Source organism: Mirounga angustirostris, unplaced genomic scaffold, assembly GCF_029215605.1.
Source record: "Mirounga angustirostris isolate CCGP_5_RB_7025 unplaced genomic scaffold, mMirAng1.0.hap1 SCAF_1, whole genome shotgun sequence".
NCBI classification, from domain to species: domain Eukaryota; kingdom Metazoa; phylum Chordata; class Mammalia; order Carnivora; family Phocidae; genus Mirounga; species Mirounga angustirostris.
In genome coordinates, this window is record NW_026991709.1 from 204,580,734 (window position 1) to 204,602,631 (window position 21,898).

Consider the following 21,898-nt stretch of genomic DNA (forward strand, 5'->3'; position numbering starts at 1 on the left):
CTGATGTTCTATACTCTTGGCATTTGGGGTCATATCATTCTCAGGGATGGTGGCTATCCTGTGCATTTTATTATGTTCAACAGCATCCCTGGCCTCATCCCACCAGATGCCAGGAGCATCCCCAGGCTTCCTGAGTCATGACAATCAAAAGTGTTTCCAGACATGTGCACATGTCCTCTGTGGGGCAGAATCATCCTGGGCTGAGAACCACTGACCTAGAAGCTGCAAAGGGCACTAGGCTGGGTAAAGTACCCAAGACCCAGAATGGGCATCCTGAAAATACCCCCACAAGCTGCCCATTAGTAAGATCCTCTCTTATGACCCTTCTCCCAGACTCTGTCCCCATCACGAGTCTGGGTCTTGCTCCCCATAACTGTCCAAGTATTGCCACCTACCCTGTCCCTCCTCGTCCCCCTCAGCCTGGGCTGCCACTTCCAGGAAGCAGCCAGCAGGGGAGGACAGAAGAAGCTCTCCTGCCTGAGGCTGTCAGCAGCACACAGGGGCAGGTGTGGGGCCAGACCTCGGGGCACCTAGAACTGATGCTGTGTGCTTTATCCCTGCTGCAACTTCCCAGCAGGCTGCTCCCCAGGGCTTCCCTGAGACACCAACCTGCAAGGCTGCCCTCAGAGTCTGGAGAGGCCAGGAGGATCATCAGAGCACCTCTAGGGACCTGCAGCCTCTACTCCTTCTTCCAACACAACCAAGGCTCCCTGCTTCTCTCTCTGCCCAGAGAGCCCCAGACCCTGTTGAGGACTAGGAGCTTCCAGTCTTAGGGGAGATAGACAGGATTAGATACCCTCAAGACCTTGGGGTCAGGGCAGGGTCAGAGGGAAAGCAGGAGCTGAGCAGCCCAGAGTGGGAATCCGGGGCTCTGCCCTGGGATCACGGCAGCTGGAAGGCTTCCCAGAATAAGGGTAATTTAGAGCTGGGTCTTGGAGACTGGTTTCTCTTGGTCAATGGAAGTGTTCAGAGTCTTCTGACCAAACTGGATAACCCCACTTCTTCCCTTGGTTGACCTATCTCTGTGTCATGGTGATCCAGTCAGAGAATCCACCTTAGTATGTGCATCCTTGGGCTCTAATAAAACATTTGGTCTTTGTCCAGTTCCTGAGACACAGCCCCTAAGCCCCTGTCTCAGGAGTGAGAATAGTAGCTTCTGTATGTTAATGAGATGAGTGGTGCCTGGGGACTTCTATATAGTTTTAGGAAGGGAGCTGCTCATCAGAACTTCCAAGGGGTGATTAGAGAATTGGAACCTCCAGGGAGGGGAGAGGGGTTACAGATTGATGGTCAATAAGGATGAATGATTAATCAATCATGTCTGTTTAATCAAACCCCCATAAAAACTCCTTAAACAATGGGATTCAGAGACTTTCCCAGCTGGTGAACACATGGCGGTGCTAGGAGGGTGGCCTGTCCAGAGAGGCCATGGAAGTTCCTCACTCCTTCCTCCATGCCTTGAAGGATTCATCTCTTTTATTTGGCTGTTCCTTAGTTGTTCTTTCATAATAAACTGGGAAGAGTAAGTGTTGCATTTTCCTGATTTCTGTGAGTCATCCTATTAAAGTATCCAAACTGAAAGGGGTGAATGTGGAAATCCCCACATTTGTAGCCATGTCAGACAGAAGTGCGGGTACCCTGAGCAGTGAATACTTGTGACTGGCATCTCCAGGTATTTATTAAGTGTCAGAACTGAATTATAGGACACCAAGGTGGTGTCTGGGTAGTTGGAGAATTGGTCATTGGTGTGGAAATAACTCACACATTTGGTGTCTTGAGTGTTAGAAGTAGAAATAGTTCACTTTGTCTCCCTTTGTCCAATCAGCAATACTGTCCATTCTATGTCTGAAATCAACCTCAGTTTGCCACTCCACCCCATCCAGGATGCCCTCATGCACCTCTCCCCATCTCTTCCTGAGTCTGCCCATCCCACCCGCCCTCAGCAGCTGCTTCCATCACACCAACCAGAGGGGGTCTCTACAAACAGGAATCTGACCATGCTGCCTGTGCTTAAAATGTACCTCTTGGTACAACCACTTTGGAAAACTGTTTGGCAATATCTATTCAGGTTGGACACAGGTATTCCCTATGAGTCGGTATTTTTACACACCTAACTATAGACCCAACAGAACACATAAGTATCAATCCACCAGAGGACATGTACTAGATGTCATAAGAACACCCTCACAGGAAGCCCCAAATGGAAACATCCATGAATACTTTCACATAATGGAATACAGCTCTTTCCTCTATGTATTTAAAAAACATTTAGGGGTCCCCATTGCCCTTAGAACAAACTCCTCAAGTGGACACCATGGTCTTGCACGCTCTTGCCCTACTCACCTGTCTGCCTTTAATTCCAGAACCACACTTAGCAACTTCCAACTCTCCCTGTGCACTGAACATACCATTGTCCCAAATGCACTATGCTTCTGTCACCCTGAGTCTTTGTACTTGTTGTCCCTTCTGTCTGGAAATCCCTGTTCCACTTCCCTGCCTCACCTGAATCATACCTACTCACCCTTCAGTTCTCCCTGTAGACACCACCAATTTCAAAGTCTCTATATCCCAGGCTGGGTCTGAGACCCACACTTAGCTTCTGCAGATCCCCCAGGCTGTCCCCAACACACCTCTGACTACTTTGTGATGTCAGCTTTGGTTATATGACAGCCTCCCTCAGTGGACCATGAAAAGGACAGAGCAGGGCCCTAGACTTTGGTCATTGCTGGATTCGAGCACCTAGAATATTTCCATATAAAATAAGCCTTGAATAGCATTTCTTGACTATATGAATGAATAAATGAGGGCATAGTGCTGTGAGGACATATAGCACCCCTTTCTGTTCATGATCATGGGCAATGACTGCTATGTGGCCATCTGCCAGTCCCTGAGGTACAATGTGCTCATGAGTCCCCATGGTTGTGCCATCTCATGTCCAGGTGCTGGGCTGGTCTCAGTCATGGGGATGATGGTGACCCTGATAGTTTTTCACCTCACCTTCTATGGGTCTAACGTGATTCACCATTTTGCCTACCAAGTGTTTTCCCTCCTAAAGTTGGTCTGTGGGAAGGAGACATCCTCTGTCACCTTGGCTGTGGTCCTGGTATGTGTCACAGCTCTGATGGGCTGTTAATACCTCATCATCTTCTCCTATGTCTTCATTGTGGCCACCATACTGAGGATTCCCTCTGCTGAGGGCAGGCACAAGACCTTCTCCACATGTGTGTCTCACCTCACTGTGGTCATTGTACACTATGGTTTTGTCTCCATTATCTACCTCAAGCCCAAGGGTCCCCACTCTATAGACAGTAACACTCTGATGGTCACTACCTATATAGTCTTCACCCCGTTTCTCAGCCCGATCATTTTCAGTCTCAGGAATAAGGAGCTCAAGAATGCCATAATGAAATCTTCCTGAGAAAATTGAATCCCCTAGGCTCCTGATGGCCAATTTGGTGGTAAGGAAATATGACAGAAGAGCTGGGAATAATAACATCTGTCTCCATAGGACTGTTGTAGGGTCTCAAGTATATGAAGAGACACACAACCATAGGTGATGGATGCATGCTTGGTATTTGTTTTCCTCCAATTTGTTTACCCCCCTTGCATGGGATCTAGTGATCAGGATCTTCTGTTCTTGACCCTGTGTGATGAAGTTCATCCCATTACCTCCATCAGAGAATGCGTTATCTACCTAAAGGATGGGAGGGCAGCATCATGTAGGCGTATCTGGGCACTGATGCACAGGGTTCTTCTTGAATGAACAAGCATTGGAAGATTTTACTCTCCTCCACTATAAGGATAAGCAAAAATAAGCATAATAATAAGTGCCCAAAGCTTTGACCCTTTTCTTTCTTTTTTAAAAAGATTTTATTTATTTATTTGTCAGCGAGAGAGAGAGAGAGCGCGCACAAGCAGGGGGAGAGGCAGACCAAGGGAGAAGCAGGCTCCCCGCTGAGCAAGGAGCCCAATGCAGGACTCAATCCCAGGCCCCTGGGATCATGACCTGAGCCAAAGGCAGACGCTTAACCGACTGAGCCACCCAGGCATCCCTCCTTGACGCTTTTCTTACAAAGCATTGCATCCAGTGTTTTATAGTATTGTGCTTTTTATTTTTGTTATTTTGTTTTTCCATAGCCTCTTTTATTTTTTAACATATCTCTTATTTAAATTTGATTAATTAACATATAATGTATTATTGGTTTCAGAGGTACAGGCCTGTGATTCAGCACTCATATAATAGCCAGTGCTCATTACATCACCTGCCCTCCTTAATGTGCATCACCCAGTTAACCCATCCCTTCACCCCCCTCCACTCCAGCAACCCTCAGTTTGTTTCCTATGATTAGGAGTCTCTTACGGTTTGTCTCCATCTCTGGTTTCGTCTTGTTTCATTTTTTCCTCTCTTACCCTATGATCGCTCCTCTGTTTTGTTTCTTAAATTCCACATGTCAATGAGATCATATGATAATTGTCTTTCTCTGATTGACTTATTTCACTCAGCTTAATACCCTCTAGTTCCATCCACATCATTGCAAATGGCAAGATTTCATTTTTTTGGTGGCTGCATAATATTCCATTGTGTATATATATACCACATCTTCTTTATCCATTCATGTGTCAGTGGACATCAGGGCTCTTTCCATAGTTTGGCTGTTGTGGACATTGCTGCTATAAACATTAAGGTGCAGTTGCCCCTTCAGATCACTATGTTTGTACCTTTGGGGTAAATACACAGTAGTGCAATTGCTGTGTCATAGAGCAGCTCTATTTTCAACTTTTTGAGGAACCTCCATACTGCTTTCCAGAGTGGCTGCACTGGCTTGCATTCCCACCAACAGTGTAAGAGGGTTCCCCTTTCTCTGCATCCTCACCAACATCTGTCGCTTCCTGACTTGTGAATTTTAGGCATCCTGACTGGTGTGAGATGGTATCTCATTGTGATTTTGATTTGTATTTTTCTGATGCCAAGTGATGTTGAGCATTTTTTCATGCGTCTGTTGGCCATTTGGATGTCTTCTTTGGAAAAATGTCTGTTCATGTCTTCTGCCCATTTCTTGATTGGATTCTTTGTTCTTTGGGTGTTGAGTTTGATAAGTTCTTTATAGATTTTGGATACTAGCCCTTTTTCTGATATGTCATTTGCAAATATCTTCTCCCATTCTGTCGGTTGTCTTTTGGTTTTGTCTACTGTTTCCTTTGTTGTGCAAAAGCTTTTTATCCTGATGAAGTCCCAATAGTTCATTTTTGCCCTTGATTCCCTTGCCTTTGGCAATGTGCCTAGGAAGAATTTGCTGCGGCTGAGGTCAAAGAGGTTGCTGCCTGTGTTCTCCACAAGGATTTTGATAGATTCCTATCTCACATTTAGGTTTTTATCTATTTTGAGTTTAATTTTGTGTATGGTATAAGGAAATGGTCCAATTTCATTCTTCTGCATGTGGCTGTCCAAGTTTCCCAGCACCATTTGTTGAAGAGACTGTCTTTTTTCCATTGGACATTCTTTCCTGCTTGGTCAAAGATTAGTTGACCATAGAGTTGAGGGTCCATTTCTGGGCTCTCTATTCTGTTCCATTGATCTATGTGTCTGCTTTTGTGCCAGTACCATTTTATCTTGATGATTACAGCTTTGTAATAGAGCTTGAAGTTTGGAATTGTGATGTCACCAGCTTTGCTTTTCTTTTTCAACATTGCTTTGGCTATTCGGAGTCTTTTCTGGTTCCATACAAATTTTAGGATTATTTGTTTCAGCTCTGTGAAAAAAGTTGATGGTATTTTGATAGGGTTTATATTAAAAGTGTAGATTGCTCTGGGCAGCATAGACATTTTCACAATGTTTATTCTTCCAATCCATGAGCATGGAATATTTTTCCATCTCTTCGTGTCTTCCTCAATTTCTTTCCTAAGTGTTCTATAGTTTTCTGAGTACAGATCCTTTACCTCTTTGGTTAGGTTTATTCCTAGGTATCTTATGTTTTTCGTGCTACTGTAAATGGGATCAACTCTTTAATTTCTCTTTTTTCTGTCTCATTGTTAGTGTATAGGAATGCAACTGATTTCTGTGCATTGATTTTATATCCTGCCAATTTGCTGAATTCCTGTGTGAGTTCTAGCAATTTGGGGGTGGAGTCTTTTAGATTTTCCACCTAGAACATCATGTCATCTGCAAGGAGTGAGAGTCTGTCTTCTTCTCTGTTAATTCAGATGCCTTTTATTTCTTTTTGTTGTCTGATTGCTGAGGCTAGGACTTCTAGTACTATGTTGAACAACAGTGAGATAGTGGACATCCCTGCCATGTTCCTGACCTTAGGGGAAAACTCTCAGTTTTTCCCCATTGAGAATGATATTCACTGTGGGCTTTTCATAGATAGCTTTTATGATATTGAGGTAGGTACCCTCTATCCCTACACTGTGAAGAGTTTTAATCAAGGAAGGATGCTGCACTTTGTCAAATGCTTTTTGTGCATCAATTGAGAGTATCATATGGTTCTTGTCCTTTCTCTTATTTATGTAGTGTATCACATTGATTGATTTGCAGATGTTGAACCAACCTTGCAGCCCAGTAATAAATCCCACTTGGTTGTGGTGAATAATCCTTTTAATGTACTGTTGGATGCTATTGGTTAGTGTTTTGGTGAGAATTTTTGCATTCATGTTCATCAGGGATATTGGTCTGTAATTCTCCTTTTTGGTGGGACCTTTGTCTGGTTTTGACATCAAGGTAATGCTGGCCTCATAGAAAGAGTTCAGAAGTTTTCCTTCGATTTTGATTTTTGAAACAGATTCAGAAGAATACGTATTATTTCTTCTTTAAATGTTTGATAGTCCATGATCCATTGTTTTCATATAACACCCAGTGCTCCATGCAGTACGTGCCCTCCTTAATACCCATCAAAAACTAATGATGTATTGTATGGTGACTAACATAACATAATTTTTTTTTAAAAATGTTTGGTAGAATTCCCCTGGGAAGCCATCTGGCCCCGGGTTCTTGTTTGTTGGGAGTTTTTTGATTACTGCTTCAATTTCCTTACTGGTTATGGGTCTGTTCAGGTTTTCTATTTCTTCCTGGTTCGGTTTTGGTAGTTTATACATCTCTAGGAATCCATCCATTTCTTCCAGGTTGGTTAATTTGTTGGCATATAGTTGTTCATAATATATTCTTATAATTGTCTGTATTTCTTCGGTGTTGGTTATGATCTCTCCTCTTTCACTCATGATTTTAATTATTTGAGTCCTTTCTCTTTTCTTCTTGATAAGTCTGGCCAGGGGGTTATCAATCTTATTAATTCTTTCAAAGAACCAGCTCCTAGTTTCGTTGATCTGTTCTGTTCTTTTGGTTTCTATTTCATCGTTTTCTGCTCTAATCTTTATTATTCCTCTTCTCTTGCCTGGTTTAGGCTTTGTTTGCTGTTATTTCTCCAGCTACTTTAGGTGTAAGGTTAGCGTGTGTATTTGAGACCTTTCTTGATTCTTGAAAAGGCTTGTACTGCTATATACTTCCCTCTTAGGACTGCTTTTGCTGCATCCCAAAAATTTTGAATAGTTGTGTTTTCATTTTCATTTGTTTCCATGAATTTTTAAAATTCTTCTTTAATTTCGTGGTTGACCTATTTATTCTTTAGTAGGATGCTCTTTAGCCTCCATGTATTTGAGTTCTTTCCGACTTTCCTCCTTGTGATTGAGTTCCAGTTTCAAAGCATTGTGGTCCAAAATATACAGGAAATGATCCCAATCTTTTGGTACTGGTTGAGACCTGATTTGTGGCCCAGTATGTGATCTATTCTGGAGAATGTTCCATGTGCACTAGAGAAGAATGTATATTCTCTTTCTTTAGGGTGGAATGTTCTGAATATATCCGTGAAGTCCATCTGGTCCAGTGTGTCATTCAAAGCCCTTATTTCCTTGTTGATCTTCTGCTTAGATGATCTGTCCATTGCAGTGAGGGGATGTTAAAGTCCCCCACTATTATTGTATTATTATTGATGTGTTTCTTTGATTTTGTTATTAATTGGCTGATATAATTGGTTGCTCCCATACTAGGGGCATAAATATTTACAATTGTTAGATCTTCCTGTTGGATAGACCCTTTAAGTATGATATAATGTCCTTCCTCATCTCTTTTTTGTTGTTGTTGTTGTTTTAAATTTTATTTTATTTTATTATGTTATGTTAATCACCATACATTACATCATTAGTTTTTGATGTGGTGTTCCATGATTCATTGTTTGCATATAGCACCCAGGGCTCCATGCAATATGTACCCATCACTGGACTAACCCATCCCCCCCCCCACCTCCCCTCTAAAACCCTCAGTTTCTTTCCCCGGAGTCCATAGTCTCTCATGGTTCATCTTCCCCTTCGATTTCTCCCTCTTCATTCTTCCCTTCCTTCTCCTAATGTTCTCCATGATATTCCTTATATTCCACAAATAAGTGAAACCATATGATAATTGACTGTCTCTGCTTGACTTATTTCACTTAGTATAATCTCCTCCAGTCCCATCCATATTGATGTAAAAGTTGGGTGTTCATCCTTTCTGATGGCTGAGTAATATTCCATTGTATATATGGACCATATCTTTATCCATTCATCTGTTGAAGGGCATCTCGACTCTTTCCACAGTTTGGTTATTGTGGACATTGCAGCTAGGAATATTGGGGGTGCATATGGCTCTTTTTTTCACTACATCTGTGTCTTTAAGGTAAATACCCAGTAGTGCAATTCCTGGGTCATAGGGTAGCTCTATCTTTAATTTTTTGAGGAACCCCCACACTGTTTTCCAAAGTGGCTGTACTAACTTGCATTCCCACCAACAGTCTAAGAGGGTTCCCCTTTCTCCACAACCTCTCCAACATTTGTTGTTTCTTGCCTTGTCAATTTTTGCCATTCTAACTGGTGTAAGATGGCATCTCAATGTGGTTTTGATTTGAATTTCCCTGAAGGCTAATGATGATGAACACTTTTTCATGTGTCTGTTAGCCATTTGTATGTCTTCTTTGGAGAAGTGTCTGTTCGTGTCTTCTGCCCATTTTTTGACTTGATTATTTGTTTTTTGGGTGTTGCGTTTGAGAAGTTCTTTATAGATCTTGGATACCAGCCCTTTGTCTGTCGTGTCATTTGCGTTCTGTGGGTTGCTTCTTTGTTTTGTTGACTGTTTCCTTTGCTGTGCAGAAGGTTTTTATCTCAATGAAGTCCAGAAAGTTCATTTTCTCTTTTGTTTCACTTGCCTTTGGAGATGTGTCATGAAAGAAGTTGCTGTGGCCGATATCAAAGAGGTTACTGCCTATGTTCTCCTCTAGGATTTTGATGGATTCCTGTCTCACATTGAGGTCTTTCATCCATTTTGAGTTTATCTTTGTGTATAGTGTTAGAGAATGGTCGAGTTTCATTCTTCTGCATGTGGCTGTCCAATTTTCCCAGCACCATTTATTGAAGAGACTGTCTTCTTTCCATTGCATATTTTTTCCTGCTTTGTCAAACATTATTTGACCATAGAGTTGAGGGTCCATATCTGGGCTCTCTATTCTGTTCCATTAGTCTATATGTCTGTTTTTGTGCCAGTACCATGCTGTCTTGGTGATCACTGCTTTGTAATATAGCTTGAAATCAGGCAACGTGATGTCCCCAGCTTTGTTTTTCTTTTTCAACATTTCCTTGGTGATTTGGGGTCTTTTCTGATTCCATACAAATTTTAGGATTGTTTGTTTTAGGATTGTTTCAGCACTTTGAAAAATGTCATTGGAATTTTTATTGGGATGGCATTGAAGGTATAGATTGCTCTGGGTAGCATAGACATTTTAACAATGTTTATTCTTCTGATCCGTGAGCAGGGAATGTTTTTCCATCTTTTTGTGTTTTCTTCAATTTCTTTCATGAGTGTTCTGTAGTTCCTAGAGTATAGGTCCTTTACTTCTGTGGTTAGGTTTATTCCAAGGTATCTTATCGTTTTTGTTGCTATTGTAAATGGGATAGATTCTCTAATTTCTCTTCCTACAGTTGCATTGTTAGTGTATAAGAAAGCAACTGATTTCTGTGCATTGATTTTGTATCCTGCCACATTACTGAATTGCTGTATGAGTTCTAGTAATTTGGGGATGGAGTCTTTAGGGTTTTCCACATAAAGTATCATGTCATCTGCAAAGAGAGGGAGTTTGACTTCTTTGTCAATTTGAATACCTTTTATTTCTTTTTGTTGTCTGATTGCTTTTGCTAGGACTTCTAGTACTATGTTGAACAATAGTGGTGAGAGTGGGCATCCTTGTCATGTTCCTGATCTTAAGGGAAAGGCTCTCAACCATCCTCATCTCTTATTACAGTCTTTGGTTTAAAATCTAATTAGTCTGATATAAGGATTGCCACCCCAGCTTTCTTTTGATGTCCATTAGCATGATAAATGGTTTTCTATGCCCTCACTTTCAATCCAGAGGTGTCTTTGGGTCTAAAATGAGTCTCTTGCAGACAGCATATCAATGAGTCTTGCTTTTTATCCAATCTGATACCCTGTGTCTTTTGATTGGGGTATTTAGCCCATTTACATTCTGAGTATATAGTACTGTCTTTTAAATTATAACAAATGCACCTAAGAAAATAAACTACTTGACTCCTGGAAGATGGTTTACTATTTATAATTGCTCCCTGCTTCAGAAAGGATAGACCCTAAGGGAGGTTTTCTATCTTAAGAGTTTAGAAGGAGAAGAAGAGAGAGATAGAGAGAGAGACTGAGAGAGATAGAAGAGAGAGAATGAACTAGTGGGATAGGAGTCCTTTAAACTGATCTGAACAGAAAGTTGCCTAAAATTGGATATGGTGAAAATCTGGGAAAGGAATGAAGAAAGAGAAGGATGTTGGTAACAGGGCAATTTTCCCATGAGGAGGGAAAGGGAAGGGAGAATGAGAGAGGAAGGGACCAGAAGGAGAAGGATGCAGACAGATGGAAATGAGGGCTGGAAGGGGGAGAGGGTTCAGTTTGGGTTAGAACATAAAGGATGGTAAAACGGTGTTGCTATCTGACATCTATGGAAATCCTTTTCCCTTTTCCCCACATTACCTTCAGAAGAACATCAATTTCTCATTCCTATGTTTTACTTGAATCTATCTGGGGGATGTGTTATAGGCACAATGATATCTCAAGGTGGCACAAAGGGAGGACAAGGGTATGGGTATCCTTACTATGCAGATGAAAAATGTTGGTGGAGGTCACAGAACACATGAGTGAAGGGGTCCCATGGAAATTTAGGTCTGTCTGACTCCCATGCTGGGGCTTGGGAAAGCATATGTCCGAGGATCCAGGAAGGGGGTCTTCTGTGGATCTAAATTATTACTCAAAGGTGAGGCCAGATATTGGAGTTGGGAGGCAGAAGATGTGTTGTAACATTAAACCCACAGCCACCAGTCCTCTCGAGAGCATACAAAGACTCTCATTCTTCCCTTCCTTCTCTTAATGTCCTCCATGATATTCCTTATATTCCACAAATAAGTGAAACTATATGATAATTGACTGTCTCTGCTTGACTTATTTCACTTAGCATAATCTCCTGCAGTCCCATCCATGTTGATGTAAAAGTTGGGTATTCATCCTTTCTGATAGCTGAGTAATATTCCATTGTATACATGGACCATATCTTCTTTATCCATTCATCTGTTGAAGGGCATCTTGACTCTTTCCACAGATTGGATGAACAAAGATGCACAAGAGACCAAATATTAGTTTGATTATATCACAGAGAGACAGATGTTAATGTAGGCTCTTTTGCTTGGACCATCAGGACAACAGGGATAGGGAAGAACTTGACCACAAGAAGAGGTGGGGCTATCCTGTTTGGCCAGAAGATACTGAACACTTCTATTGACCGAGAGAAGCGACTCTCCAAGACCCAACTCTAAATTACCCTTATTCTGGGAAGCCTTCCAGCTGCCTTGATTTCAGGGCAGAGCCCTGGATTCCCACTGTGGGCTACTCCAGCTTCTGCCTTCCCTCTGACCCTGCCCTGACCCCAAAGACTTGAGGACATCTAATCTGTCCCTGTCTCCCCCAAGACTGGGAGCTCCTAGTCCTCAGCAGGGGCTGGGGCTCTCTGGGCAGAGAGAGAAGCAGGGAGCCTTGGTTGGAGTGTTGGAGGAAGGAGTAGAGGCTGCAGGTCCCTGGAGGCCCTCTGATGATCCTCCTGGCCTCTCCAGACTCTGAGGGCAGCCTTGCAGGTTGGTGTCCTGGGAGGCCCTGTGGAGCAGCCTGCTGGGAAGCTGCAGCAGGGATAAAGCACACAGCATCAGTTCCAGGAGCCCTGAGGTCTGGCCCCACACCTGCCCCTGTGTGCCACTGACAGCTTCAGGCAGGAGAGCTTTTATGCCCTCCACTGCTGGCTGCTTCCTGGAAGAGGCTGCACAGGCTGAGGGAGACCAAGAAGGACAGGGTAGGTGGTAATACTCAGACAGTTGTGGGGATCAAGGCCCAGACTTGGGATGGGGACAGGGTCTGGGAGAAGAGTCATAAGACAGGCTCTTAGCCTTGGGCAGCTGCTGGGAGTCCTATCTGGTTGCCCATTCTGGGTTCTGGGTTCTTTACTCAACCTAGTGCTCTCTGCAGCTTCTAGTTCTGCATTCTTGTTTGGGGCTGATTCTGCACACACATACACAAACACACACACACACACACACACCAGAAATGTTTGTACATGCCTGGAGGAACCTTTGGTTGTACCAGGTCATGGGGAGAGAGGGGATGCTACTGGCATCTGGTGGGTTGAGGCCAGGGTTGTTGCTAAACCTTGTACAATCTAGTATACTTGTGGTCCATTTGTTCCAGGTGGTGAACTAATATGGTTGCATTATTATTAACTCAGCCCACAGGTCATTAGGTTTCACTGTCTGTGTTGCACATCTTGGGTTTTGGCAAATGTATAGTGACTTGTACACACCGTTACAGTATCATCCAGAATACTTCAGGTGCTCTATTTTTCATGTGCCCAATGGAATTATGCTAGAGTGTTCATCTGCTTTTGCTTCTTTCACTCAAGATCATTTTCCAGGTCCCTTTACACTGATGTGTGTGCATTGAACTCCTACCTGGGGATCCAGTAGTTGCATCCAGGCCATGTGAACTGTCCTCTTCCTAATTATGGTTCCCAAGCAGTCTTGTCCATTTCCCCCCTACAAGCAATGCTACCTAAATATCCTCTGACATGATCCCTTCAGACAGGTGTGAGCAATCAAGATAGTTGCTCAGGAACACATGTCTTGGTGCCCAGAGCAAGTGAATTCTGTGCTTCTCGATTCTCGGTTCTCACCAGCAAGCCATGAGGACTGCTTTTTCCCCATATTTCTATTGATATTGAGTACTTTCTAATCTGGGGAAATGAACAGGTGTACGGTGAATGTCCATGATCATTTTTCTCCCCTTCCTTGTCTTAAAACCTACTCTCATGTGTCTGTGTTACTCCTTCTGTGAGTTCTCTGCTCATATCCTTGGCTCATTTCTGTATTGAGGTTTCTCCTTCTGATTGTCACTGGTTTCTTATTTTTTCTAGATAGTATTTCCTGGCCAATTTTCAGCAAAGCAGAGGCTCTTTTCCCAATTTCCACCTGCCTGTTCACAGATGCCTGTTGAACAAATTCCTTGGAGAAGGTTTCATGTCTGTTTCTTTTTCCAAACAGTTAACATTTATCTACTAAGAATGGCATCAATACTTCCAGAAGATACGCTTGTAATATTCAAATGCTTCTTTATATAGAAAACATGCATATAGACATTCCTTGTCTTTCTAAAATCACCTTAACATTTGTGCTTTTGAGGTTTGTTTAATAACCCCTTCTTCAGTCTTAGACCACAAAGTTATTCTCCTGCACCTTCTCTTGCTGACTTCATATTTCCTTCTATGGGTGCAATCCATCTGGATTCCACCTTTGCCTGCAGTTTTGGGCAGGAATTCAGATTTGGACCACTTCATAAAATCACCAGTTTTCCTACCACAAACCAGTAAACAACCCATTCTTTCCATTTGATTTTGTGCTCCCACTTTATCACCTACTGGGTTTTGAATCAAGCAGATATTTCTGAGGTATCCAAACAGTGTGATCTGTGTATCATACATATGATACATGTCTGTTCCAGGCTCACAGTTTTTAAAATGATTCCGAGTCTAATGTGAGTCTCAATACCAGGAGGGATATCTCTCTATCTCTCTTGTGTAATACATTTTTATTTATTATATATTTTTAAAAATTTATTTATTTGAGACTTATTTGTGGGAGTTGGGGAGAGGTGCAGAGGGAGACAGAGACAAGGAGACTCCCCACTGATCGCTGAGCAGGGAGCTGGACTGGGGCTTGATCCCAGCACCCTGGCATCATGACCTGAGCTGAAATCAAGATCTGACTTTCAATAGACTGAGCCATCCAGACGCCCCATGTACACTCCATTTTTAGAAGACCAGTATGGTTTTTCTGACTTTTTCAGAAAGAAGTTTAAGATAGTTCTTAAATTTAACTTCTTAAATTATAGGTGCAGTTGCACTGAATATAATTTGGGAAAGAGTTGACATAATTGCTCTATTCACTCAACCCACCCAAGAGAACAAATTGATTTCCATGTTTTCTATGTATCCAGACCACCTTCTACATATCTGTCAGTGGTTAAATTTTCTGTCCTTGGAGATATTGCATGTGTTTGGTTAATTCCTAGATATTTTGTAACAGAGGTTTTCAACATGTGATATGAGGACCCTGGGGTCCCAGAGACCCTTTTGGGGGGCCTCACTTTCCAATGAAGAAGAGGATTATTTTTGTCATATGCTTTAACTAAAACTGCATATTGCCACAAGCTGAATGAAGAAGCAATACAAGCATCATCTTGTCTTCCATCCAGCCAGCTTGGACAAATTTGCTAAAAATAAAACAAAGCCACACTTCTTGCTAAAGGAGTTTTTGAAATGCAGTTACTTATAATAATAAAAATAATAAAATAAAATACAGTTACTTTCCAGGTACCTGAGGGCTCAGTTGGTTAAGGATTTGCCTTCAGGGCAGGTCATGATGCTGGGGTCCTAAGATTGAGCCCTGCGTCGGGCTCCCAGCTCAGTGAGGACACTGCTTCTCCCTCTCCCTCTGCCTGCCACTCCCCTTGCTTATATTCTCTCTCAAATAAATAAAGAGGTGAGCTTGATACACTCCTGTGATGTGTGACATGGACTCCGCACCTGTGTGTGAGCCATCTTCTGTGAGACCAGAGTAGACAGAATTCTCTTCTGCACCTGTCAGAGGAGACTGGGGAGCCCAGCCCAGAGAACTGCTGCCACTCCACCCAGCAGGAGTGGGGAAGGCAGGGTATAATGGTGAGACAGGGGCTAGGTGAGAGGGTGGAGGTTGGACCAGCCACTTGTGGAACTGGGTTGTCAGGTTACCAGAGGTACCTAGGGTCCCCGTGAGGTCAGAGGCCATGAGTTTAGAATGGGGCCAGTTGGTCCCATGTGGTACAGACTGAGGACAGAAAACAGCTTAGAGGGCAGAAAAGATGTCAAATTGGTAGTGATAACTACCCATCTGAGGTAAACATGGGGCCCTTTCTGTGAATGCTCACGGACCTTGTCCAGACAGTTCTCTGCTTACTCCCATTTTTCATTTGGGGTGAGGAGGCTCAGAGCTGGAATTTTCTTTCTCAGAAACACACAGCAAACGCTAGGACTTGAAGCCTGGCTCTGATGACTGCACCGGGTGTATGTTTCAGACAATGCTCTCTGGAAGCCAGAATGGAGTGGGAGCAGAGGAGGAGCCTGGGGCAGTGAGCAGTGCAGGGGAGGGAGGTAGAGCCACAGAGAGGGAGAGGAGCAGAATCCAGGGGCAGCCATTTTGTAGGCAGAGGTGATGCTGAGTGATGGGGGAGGAGGCACAGAAGGGGGCTGACACCGGTGTCTGGATTTCTGGGTGGGACAGCTGCGGGGCCACAAGACTATTTCCAGATCATCAGCACAGCCTTCCTCACTCCAGGAAGGTCCTTCCCTGGCCTGCCATTTCTGGCCTGCCATCCTATTGTGGGGGATCCTTGGGAACAAGCCCCCAGGGAGACCACAGGGTGTAATTATGGCTGGGCCCTGTCCCAGAGCCCACGATTTCCAGAGCTCTGGGCAGCAAATGAGGCTCAAATCATTCATAAAAATATTTTTTTGCTTTATTTTATGGCAGACGACAGGTGCAGAGGTTTGAGTCAATGATATTTCTGGTTCGCTGCTTTTGATAATCACTGGTCTTCACAACGACAACGTTCTTCCCTTATTTTGTTCATGTTCTCTTTCTGCCACCCTGTTTCCCTCCAGTTTCAGCAACCATTCTAACACACTGAAGGTATACTCTTTGATTTGTGTATGCTCTTGTAGCTAGCTATTGTTTCTCTGTGCATATCTATGTTGTAAATTATTTTTCCTTTTGTAATTTCATAGAAAATTGGTCACTTTTAGATTTTATTTTATTTTATTTTATTTTATCTTTAAATTTTTTTTAAAGATTTTATTTATTTATTTTGAGAGAGAATGAGAGAGAGCACATGAGAGGGGGGAGGGTCAGAGGGAGAAGCAGACTCCCCGCTGAGCAGGGAGCCCAATGCGGGACTCGATCCAGGGACTCCAGGATCATGACCTGAGCCGAAGGCAGTCGCCTAACCAACTGAGCCACCCAGGCGCCCACTTTTAGATTTTATAGAAATGTTTTTAGTTTACAGAAAAAGGCATACACCCTCTCTCCTGCACACCATTTATTTTTTTAATTTTTAAAATTTTATTATGTTATGTTAGTCACCATACATTACATCATTAGTTTTTGATGTGATGATCCACGATCCATTGTTTTCGTATAACACCCAGTGCTCCATGCAGTACATGCCCTCCTTAATACCCATCACTGGGCTAACCAATCCCCCCTCCCCTCTAAAACCTGTTTCTCCGAGTCCATAGTCTCTCATGGTTCACTCCCCCCTCCAATTTCCCCCACTTCATTTTTCCCTTCCTTCTCCTAATGTCCTCCATGCTATGCCTTATGTTCCACAAATAAGTGAAACCATATGATAATTGACTTTCTCTGCTTGACTTATTTCACTTAGCATAATCTCCTCCAGTCCCATCCATGTTGATGGAAGAGTTGGGTATTCATCCTTTCTGATGGCTGAGTAATACTCCATTGTATATATGGACCACATCTTCTTTATCCATTCATCTGTTGAAGGGAATCTTGGTTCTTTCCACAGTTTGGCTATTGCGGACATTGCTGCTATGAACATTGGGGTGCACAGGGCTCTTCTTTTCACTACATCTGTGTCTTTGGGGTAAATATCCAGGAGTGCAATTGCTAGGTCATAGGGTAGCTCTATCTTTAATTTTTTGAGGCACCTCCACACTGTTTTCCAAAGTGGCTGTACCAACTTGCATTCCCACCAACACTGTAAGAGGGTTCCCCTTTCTCCACAACCTCTCCAGCATTTGTTGTTCCTTTCCCTGTCCATTTTTGCCATTCTAACTGGTATAAGGTGGTATCTCAATGTGGTTTTGATTTGAATTTCCCTGATGGCTAATGATGATGAACATTTTGATGTGTCAGTCATTTGTATGTCTTCTTTGGAGAAGTGTCTGTTCATGTCTTCTGCCCAGTTTTTGACTTGATTATTTGTTTTCTGGGTGTTGAGTTTGAGAAGTTCTTTATAGATTTACCTCTTGTGTTACTGTGGTGCATTTGTTCCAATTGGTGAACCAATATGATACATTATTATTAATATCTCAGCCCACATGTTATGTTAGAGTTCACTGTCTGTGTTGCATGTTCTATGGGTTTGACAGATGTATAGAGACAGCATCATCCAGAATAGTTTCAGGTGCTCTGTATTTCACATGCCCAAATGGAATTATGCTAGAGCATTCATCTGGTTTTTGCTTCATTCACTTAATAATACTTTAAAAAATATTTTTAATTTAAGTTCAATTAATTACCATGTAATGTACTATGGTTTCATAGGTACAGGCCTGTGATTCTTCAGTCTTATATAATACCCAGTTATATCATTACATCACATGCCCTCCTTAATGTCCATCACCCAGTTACCCCATCCCTGCACCCCCCTCCCCTCCAGCAACCCCCAGTTTGTTTCCTATGATAAAGAGAGGGCCCTTTACATGGTTGTACGCACATCCAGCTGCTGCCTGGAGCTCCAGTAGTTTCATCCAGCCCATGTGACCTGCCCTCTTCCCACTTATGGACAAGCAACTTTTCCCATTCCTCACCACCAGCAATGCTACAAAATATCCCCTGACATGCTGCCCTACAAATACCTGTGAACAATGGAGATAGACGCTCGGGAGCACATGTGCTGGAGCTCTTAATTTTCACCCTCTAGTTCTCACAGGCAGGGCACGAATATTGCTTTCTCCCCACACCTGATCAGCACTGGGCACTTTCTAATTTGGGGCATTGAATGGGTAGACACTGAATTTCCACTGCATTTCCCTTTCTTTCTCTCCTTCCCTCCCGCTTTTTTTTCCTCTAAGCATGTTTTCATTTGCCTGTGCTGTGCCCTCTGTGAGTTCTCTGCTCACACCTTTACTCATTTCTGTATTGAGCTTTCTACTTCTTGTAGATGGAACTGGTTTCTTGTTTATTCTACATCCTATTCCCTGGTCAGTTGTGGACAATGAAAATGATCTTTCCCCACCTTTCCATCTCCCCTTAACTGGATCCAGGACATCATTTGTTGAACAAATACTCTTCCTGTTGATGTTTTCATTCTTTCAAAATTACCTAATGTTTGTGTTTCTGAAATGTGTTTAAGATGAGTATTGGGTGTTATACACAACTAATGAATCATTGAACACTACATCAAAAACTAATGATATACTATATATTGGCTAATTGAACTTAATTTAAAAAAAAGGAAGTACTTCTCCACTCCTGGATCAACAAAATTCTTCTCCTACACCCTCTCCTATTAACTTCCCAGTGTCCTATTTTGTATTTATGTCTTGAATCCTGGAATCCGCCTTTGCGTGTGGTCTTGGGCAGATATTCAGATTGACTTTGCTGCATAAAAGGACCAGTTTTCCCACCACAAACTCTTAAATATTCCACCATTTCCCTTTAATTTGTGCTCCCACTTTTATCACATTTGAGCTGTGAATCATGGGGGATATTTTCTGAGGTATCCAATCAATTTGATCAGTGTCCGTGTCTGTTCCAGATTCACACTTAAAAAAGACTATGATGTGGGGCACCTGGGTGGCTCAGTTGGTTAAGCGACTGCCTTTGGCTCAGGTCATGATCCTGGAGTCCCAGGATCGAGTCCTGCACCGGGCTCCCTGCTCAGCGAGGAACCTGCTTCTCCCTCTAGCCCTCCCCCATCTCATGTACTCTCTCTCTCTCTCTCATTCTCGCTCTCTCAAATAAATAAATAAATAAATAAATCTTAAAAAAAAAAAAAGACTATGATGTGTATAATGTCTATGATGAGTCTCCATCCCTGCCAGAACATTTCTTTCCTATTGACTCCATTTTAGGAAGATTAGTATAGTTTTGCACTGACCTCATTTTTCAGAAGAAATTTGAGGAAACTTTTATGAGATGTACAGCTGATTCACTGGAAGTGTAAATGCAGTCGCCCTGATGCTATAATTTGAGGAAGAAGTGGCATCATTACCATATTTGCTGACCTCATCTGAGAATGTAGATTGTTCTCCATGTATTCAAATCACCTTCTACATTTTTATTAATGGTAAAAATTTCTAAATTTGGAAGAATTGCATGTGTTTGATTCATTCCTGGATATTTTATAACAGAGGCTACCTCAAAGTGTGATATGAGGACCCTGGGGTCCCAGAGACCTTTTCTGGGGGACCATCAGGTCCTCACTTTTCCAATGAAGGTGAGGATGTATTTTCATCATATGCTTCAACTAAAACCACATATTGCCACAGGCTGAATGAAGAAGCAGATACAAGCATCATCTTGTCTCCCACCCAGCCAGCATGGAACAAATTTGCTAAAATGTTAAAAAAAAAAACAAAACACCACTCTTGTCACTAAATATTCATTTTGTAAAAGTAGTTACTTTCCAAAAAATATGTTACTTATAAAGACATTGAATAGATTTACTCATCTTTTGAATGTATCCAAAACTGAATATTTTCAGAGAATCTCAGTGTTCCTTTCTAATATGGTGAACATGGGGAGTGATAATGTACCAAAACAAAAGTCCATTAGAGGCTCAAATTTTCCTGAGTGTAAAGGAATCACCAGGCCAAAATGCTAGAGAGCTGTTTCTCTACACTTTGGGTCACTCCTGGGAATAGTATCTTACTTTTTACTTCAAATTCATATTTTGAATGATTACTACTGGTGTAATTCTATGAGAAATACTAGTTTTTGGAAGTGGATCTCATATTCTGCAGATCTGTGCTCTCTCTTGCTGTGGTATGTTCTGACTTCATTCTTTTGCTTTTTCTGGGTGCGTGAGCTGGTCTCTTCCTGTCAAATCCTCATACCTTCTTTCTTTTTTCTTCCTTAGAGCACTGCTCAGGGCTTTTAGTTCCATGCTAAAGAACAGCAGAAACAGTGAGTATCATTGTCATTTTCCAAATCCTAACACAATGCATTTAAAGTTCCTCCATTTTGTAGATGTTCTAGGTTATTATTGTATAGATTCATGATCTTTATTCTGGTCGCCTTCATTCCCTGTGATCTGAGCAGATGCAGCATCTGTGGCTGGTCAGAACTATAGCATGGTGTCTGAATTCATCCTCGTGGGCTTCTCCAACTTCCCACAGCATCTCCTGCCTGCCTTCTTCCTGCTGTACCTACTGATGTACCTATTTACCCTGCTGGGGAACCTGATCATCATGGCCACTGTGTGGAGTGAGCGCAGCCTGCACACGCCCATGTACCTCTTCCTGTGTGCCCTGTCCACCTCTGAGATTCTGTTCACTGTTGCTGTCACCCCTCGCATGCTGGTTGACATGCTCTCCAGCCACCACACCATCACCTTTGTGGCCTGTGCCAGCCAGATGTTCTTCTCCTTCACATTCGGCTTCACCCACTCCTTCCTGCTCATGATCATGGGCTACGACCGCTACGTGGCCATCTGCCACCCCCTGCGCTACAACGTGCTCATGAGCACCCACACCTGTGCCCGTCTAGTGTCCTGGACCTGGGCTGGTGGCTCAGTCATGGGGATGATGGTGACCCTGATAGTTTTTCACCTCACCTTCTGCAGGTCTAATGAGATCCACCATTTTGTCTGCCATGTGCTTTCCCTCCTAAAGTTGGCCTGTGGGAAGGAGACATCCTCTGTCACCTTGGGTGTGATCCTGGTGTGTGTCACAGCTCTGATGGGCTGTTTATTCCTCATTGTCCTCTCCTATGTCTTCATTGTGGCTGCCATATTAAGGATCCCCTCTGCTGAGGGCAGGCACAAGACCTTCTCCACATGTGTGTCCCACCTCACTGTGGTCATTGTGCACTACGGTTTTGCCTCCATTATCTACCTCAAGCCCAAGGGCCCCCATTCTATGGACAGTAACACACTGATGGCCACCACCTATACGGTCTTCACTCCCTTTCTCAGCCCAATCATTTTCAGTCTCAGGAATAAGGAGCTCAAGAATGCCACAAAGAAAAGCTTCCAGAGGAAATTCAGTCCCCTAAGCACCTGATGGTCAGCTTGGTGGTGAGGAAATATGATATTAGGGCTAGGGGTAATAATGTCTGTCTCCATAGGACTGTTGTAGAGATTCAATATATAAGAATACAAACAGGTATTGTTGGATGCATCCATAGGTGTTGGATGCATGGTCGGTGTTTGTTTTTCTTCAATTTTTTTGCCCCCCCCCCCATTTGCATAGGCACTACTGATCATCATTTCTCATTCTTGCTCCCATGT

The 21,898-nt window shown here is 42.8% G+C and overlaps 1 protein-coding gene and 1 pseudogene across 1 annotated transcript; both read left to right on the forward strand.

Annotated features, from left to right (window-relative positions):
* The first annotated feature begins 1,997 nt into the window (after positions 1-1,997).
* LOC123842113 (olfactory receptor 10H4-like) lies at positions 1,998-3,444 on the forward strand (annotated as a pseudogene).
* Positions 3,445-20,726: 17,282 nt separating this feature from the next.
* Positions 20,727-21,671, forward strand: LOC123842185 (olfactory receptor 10H4-like). Its single transcript, XM_045871581.2, has one exon. The coding sequence runs from the start codon at positions 20,742-20,744 to the stop codon at positions 21,669-21,671; it is 930 nt and encodes a 309-aa protein (XP_045727537.2). The 5' UTR covers positions 20,727-20,741.
* The last annotated feature ends 227 nt before the right edge of the window (positions 21,672-21,898 follow it).

Bases quoted from the DNA above. Each gene is read 5' to 3' on its own strand.
- LOC123842185 (XM_045871581.2), top strand. From the start codon at position 20,742: ATGGTGTCTGAATTCATCCTCGTGGGCTTCTCCAACTTCCCACAGCAT.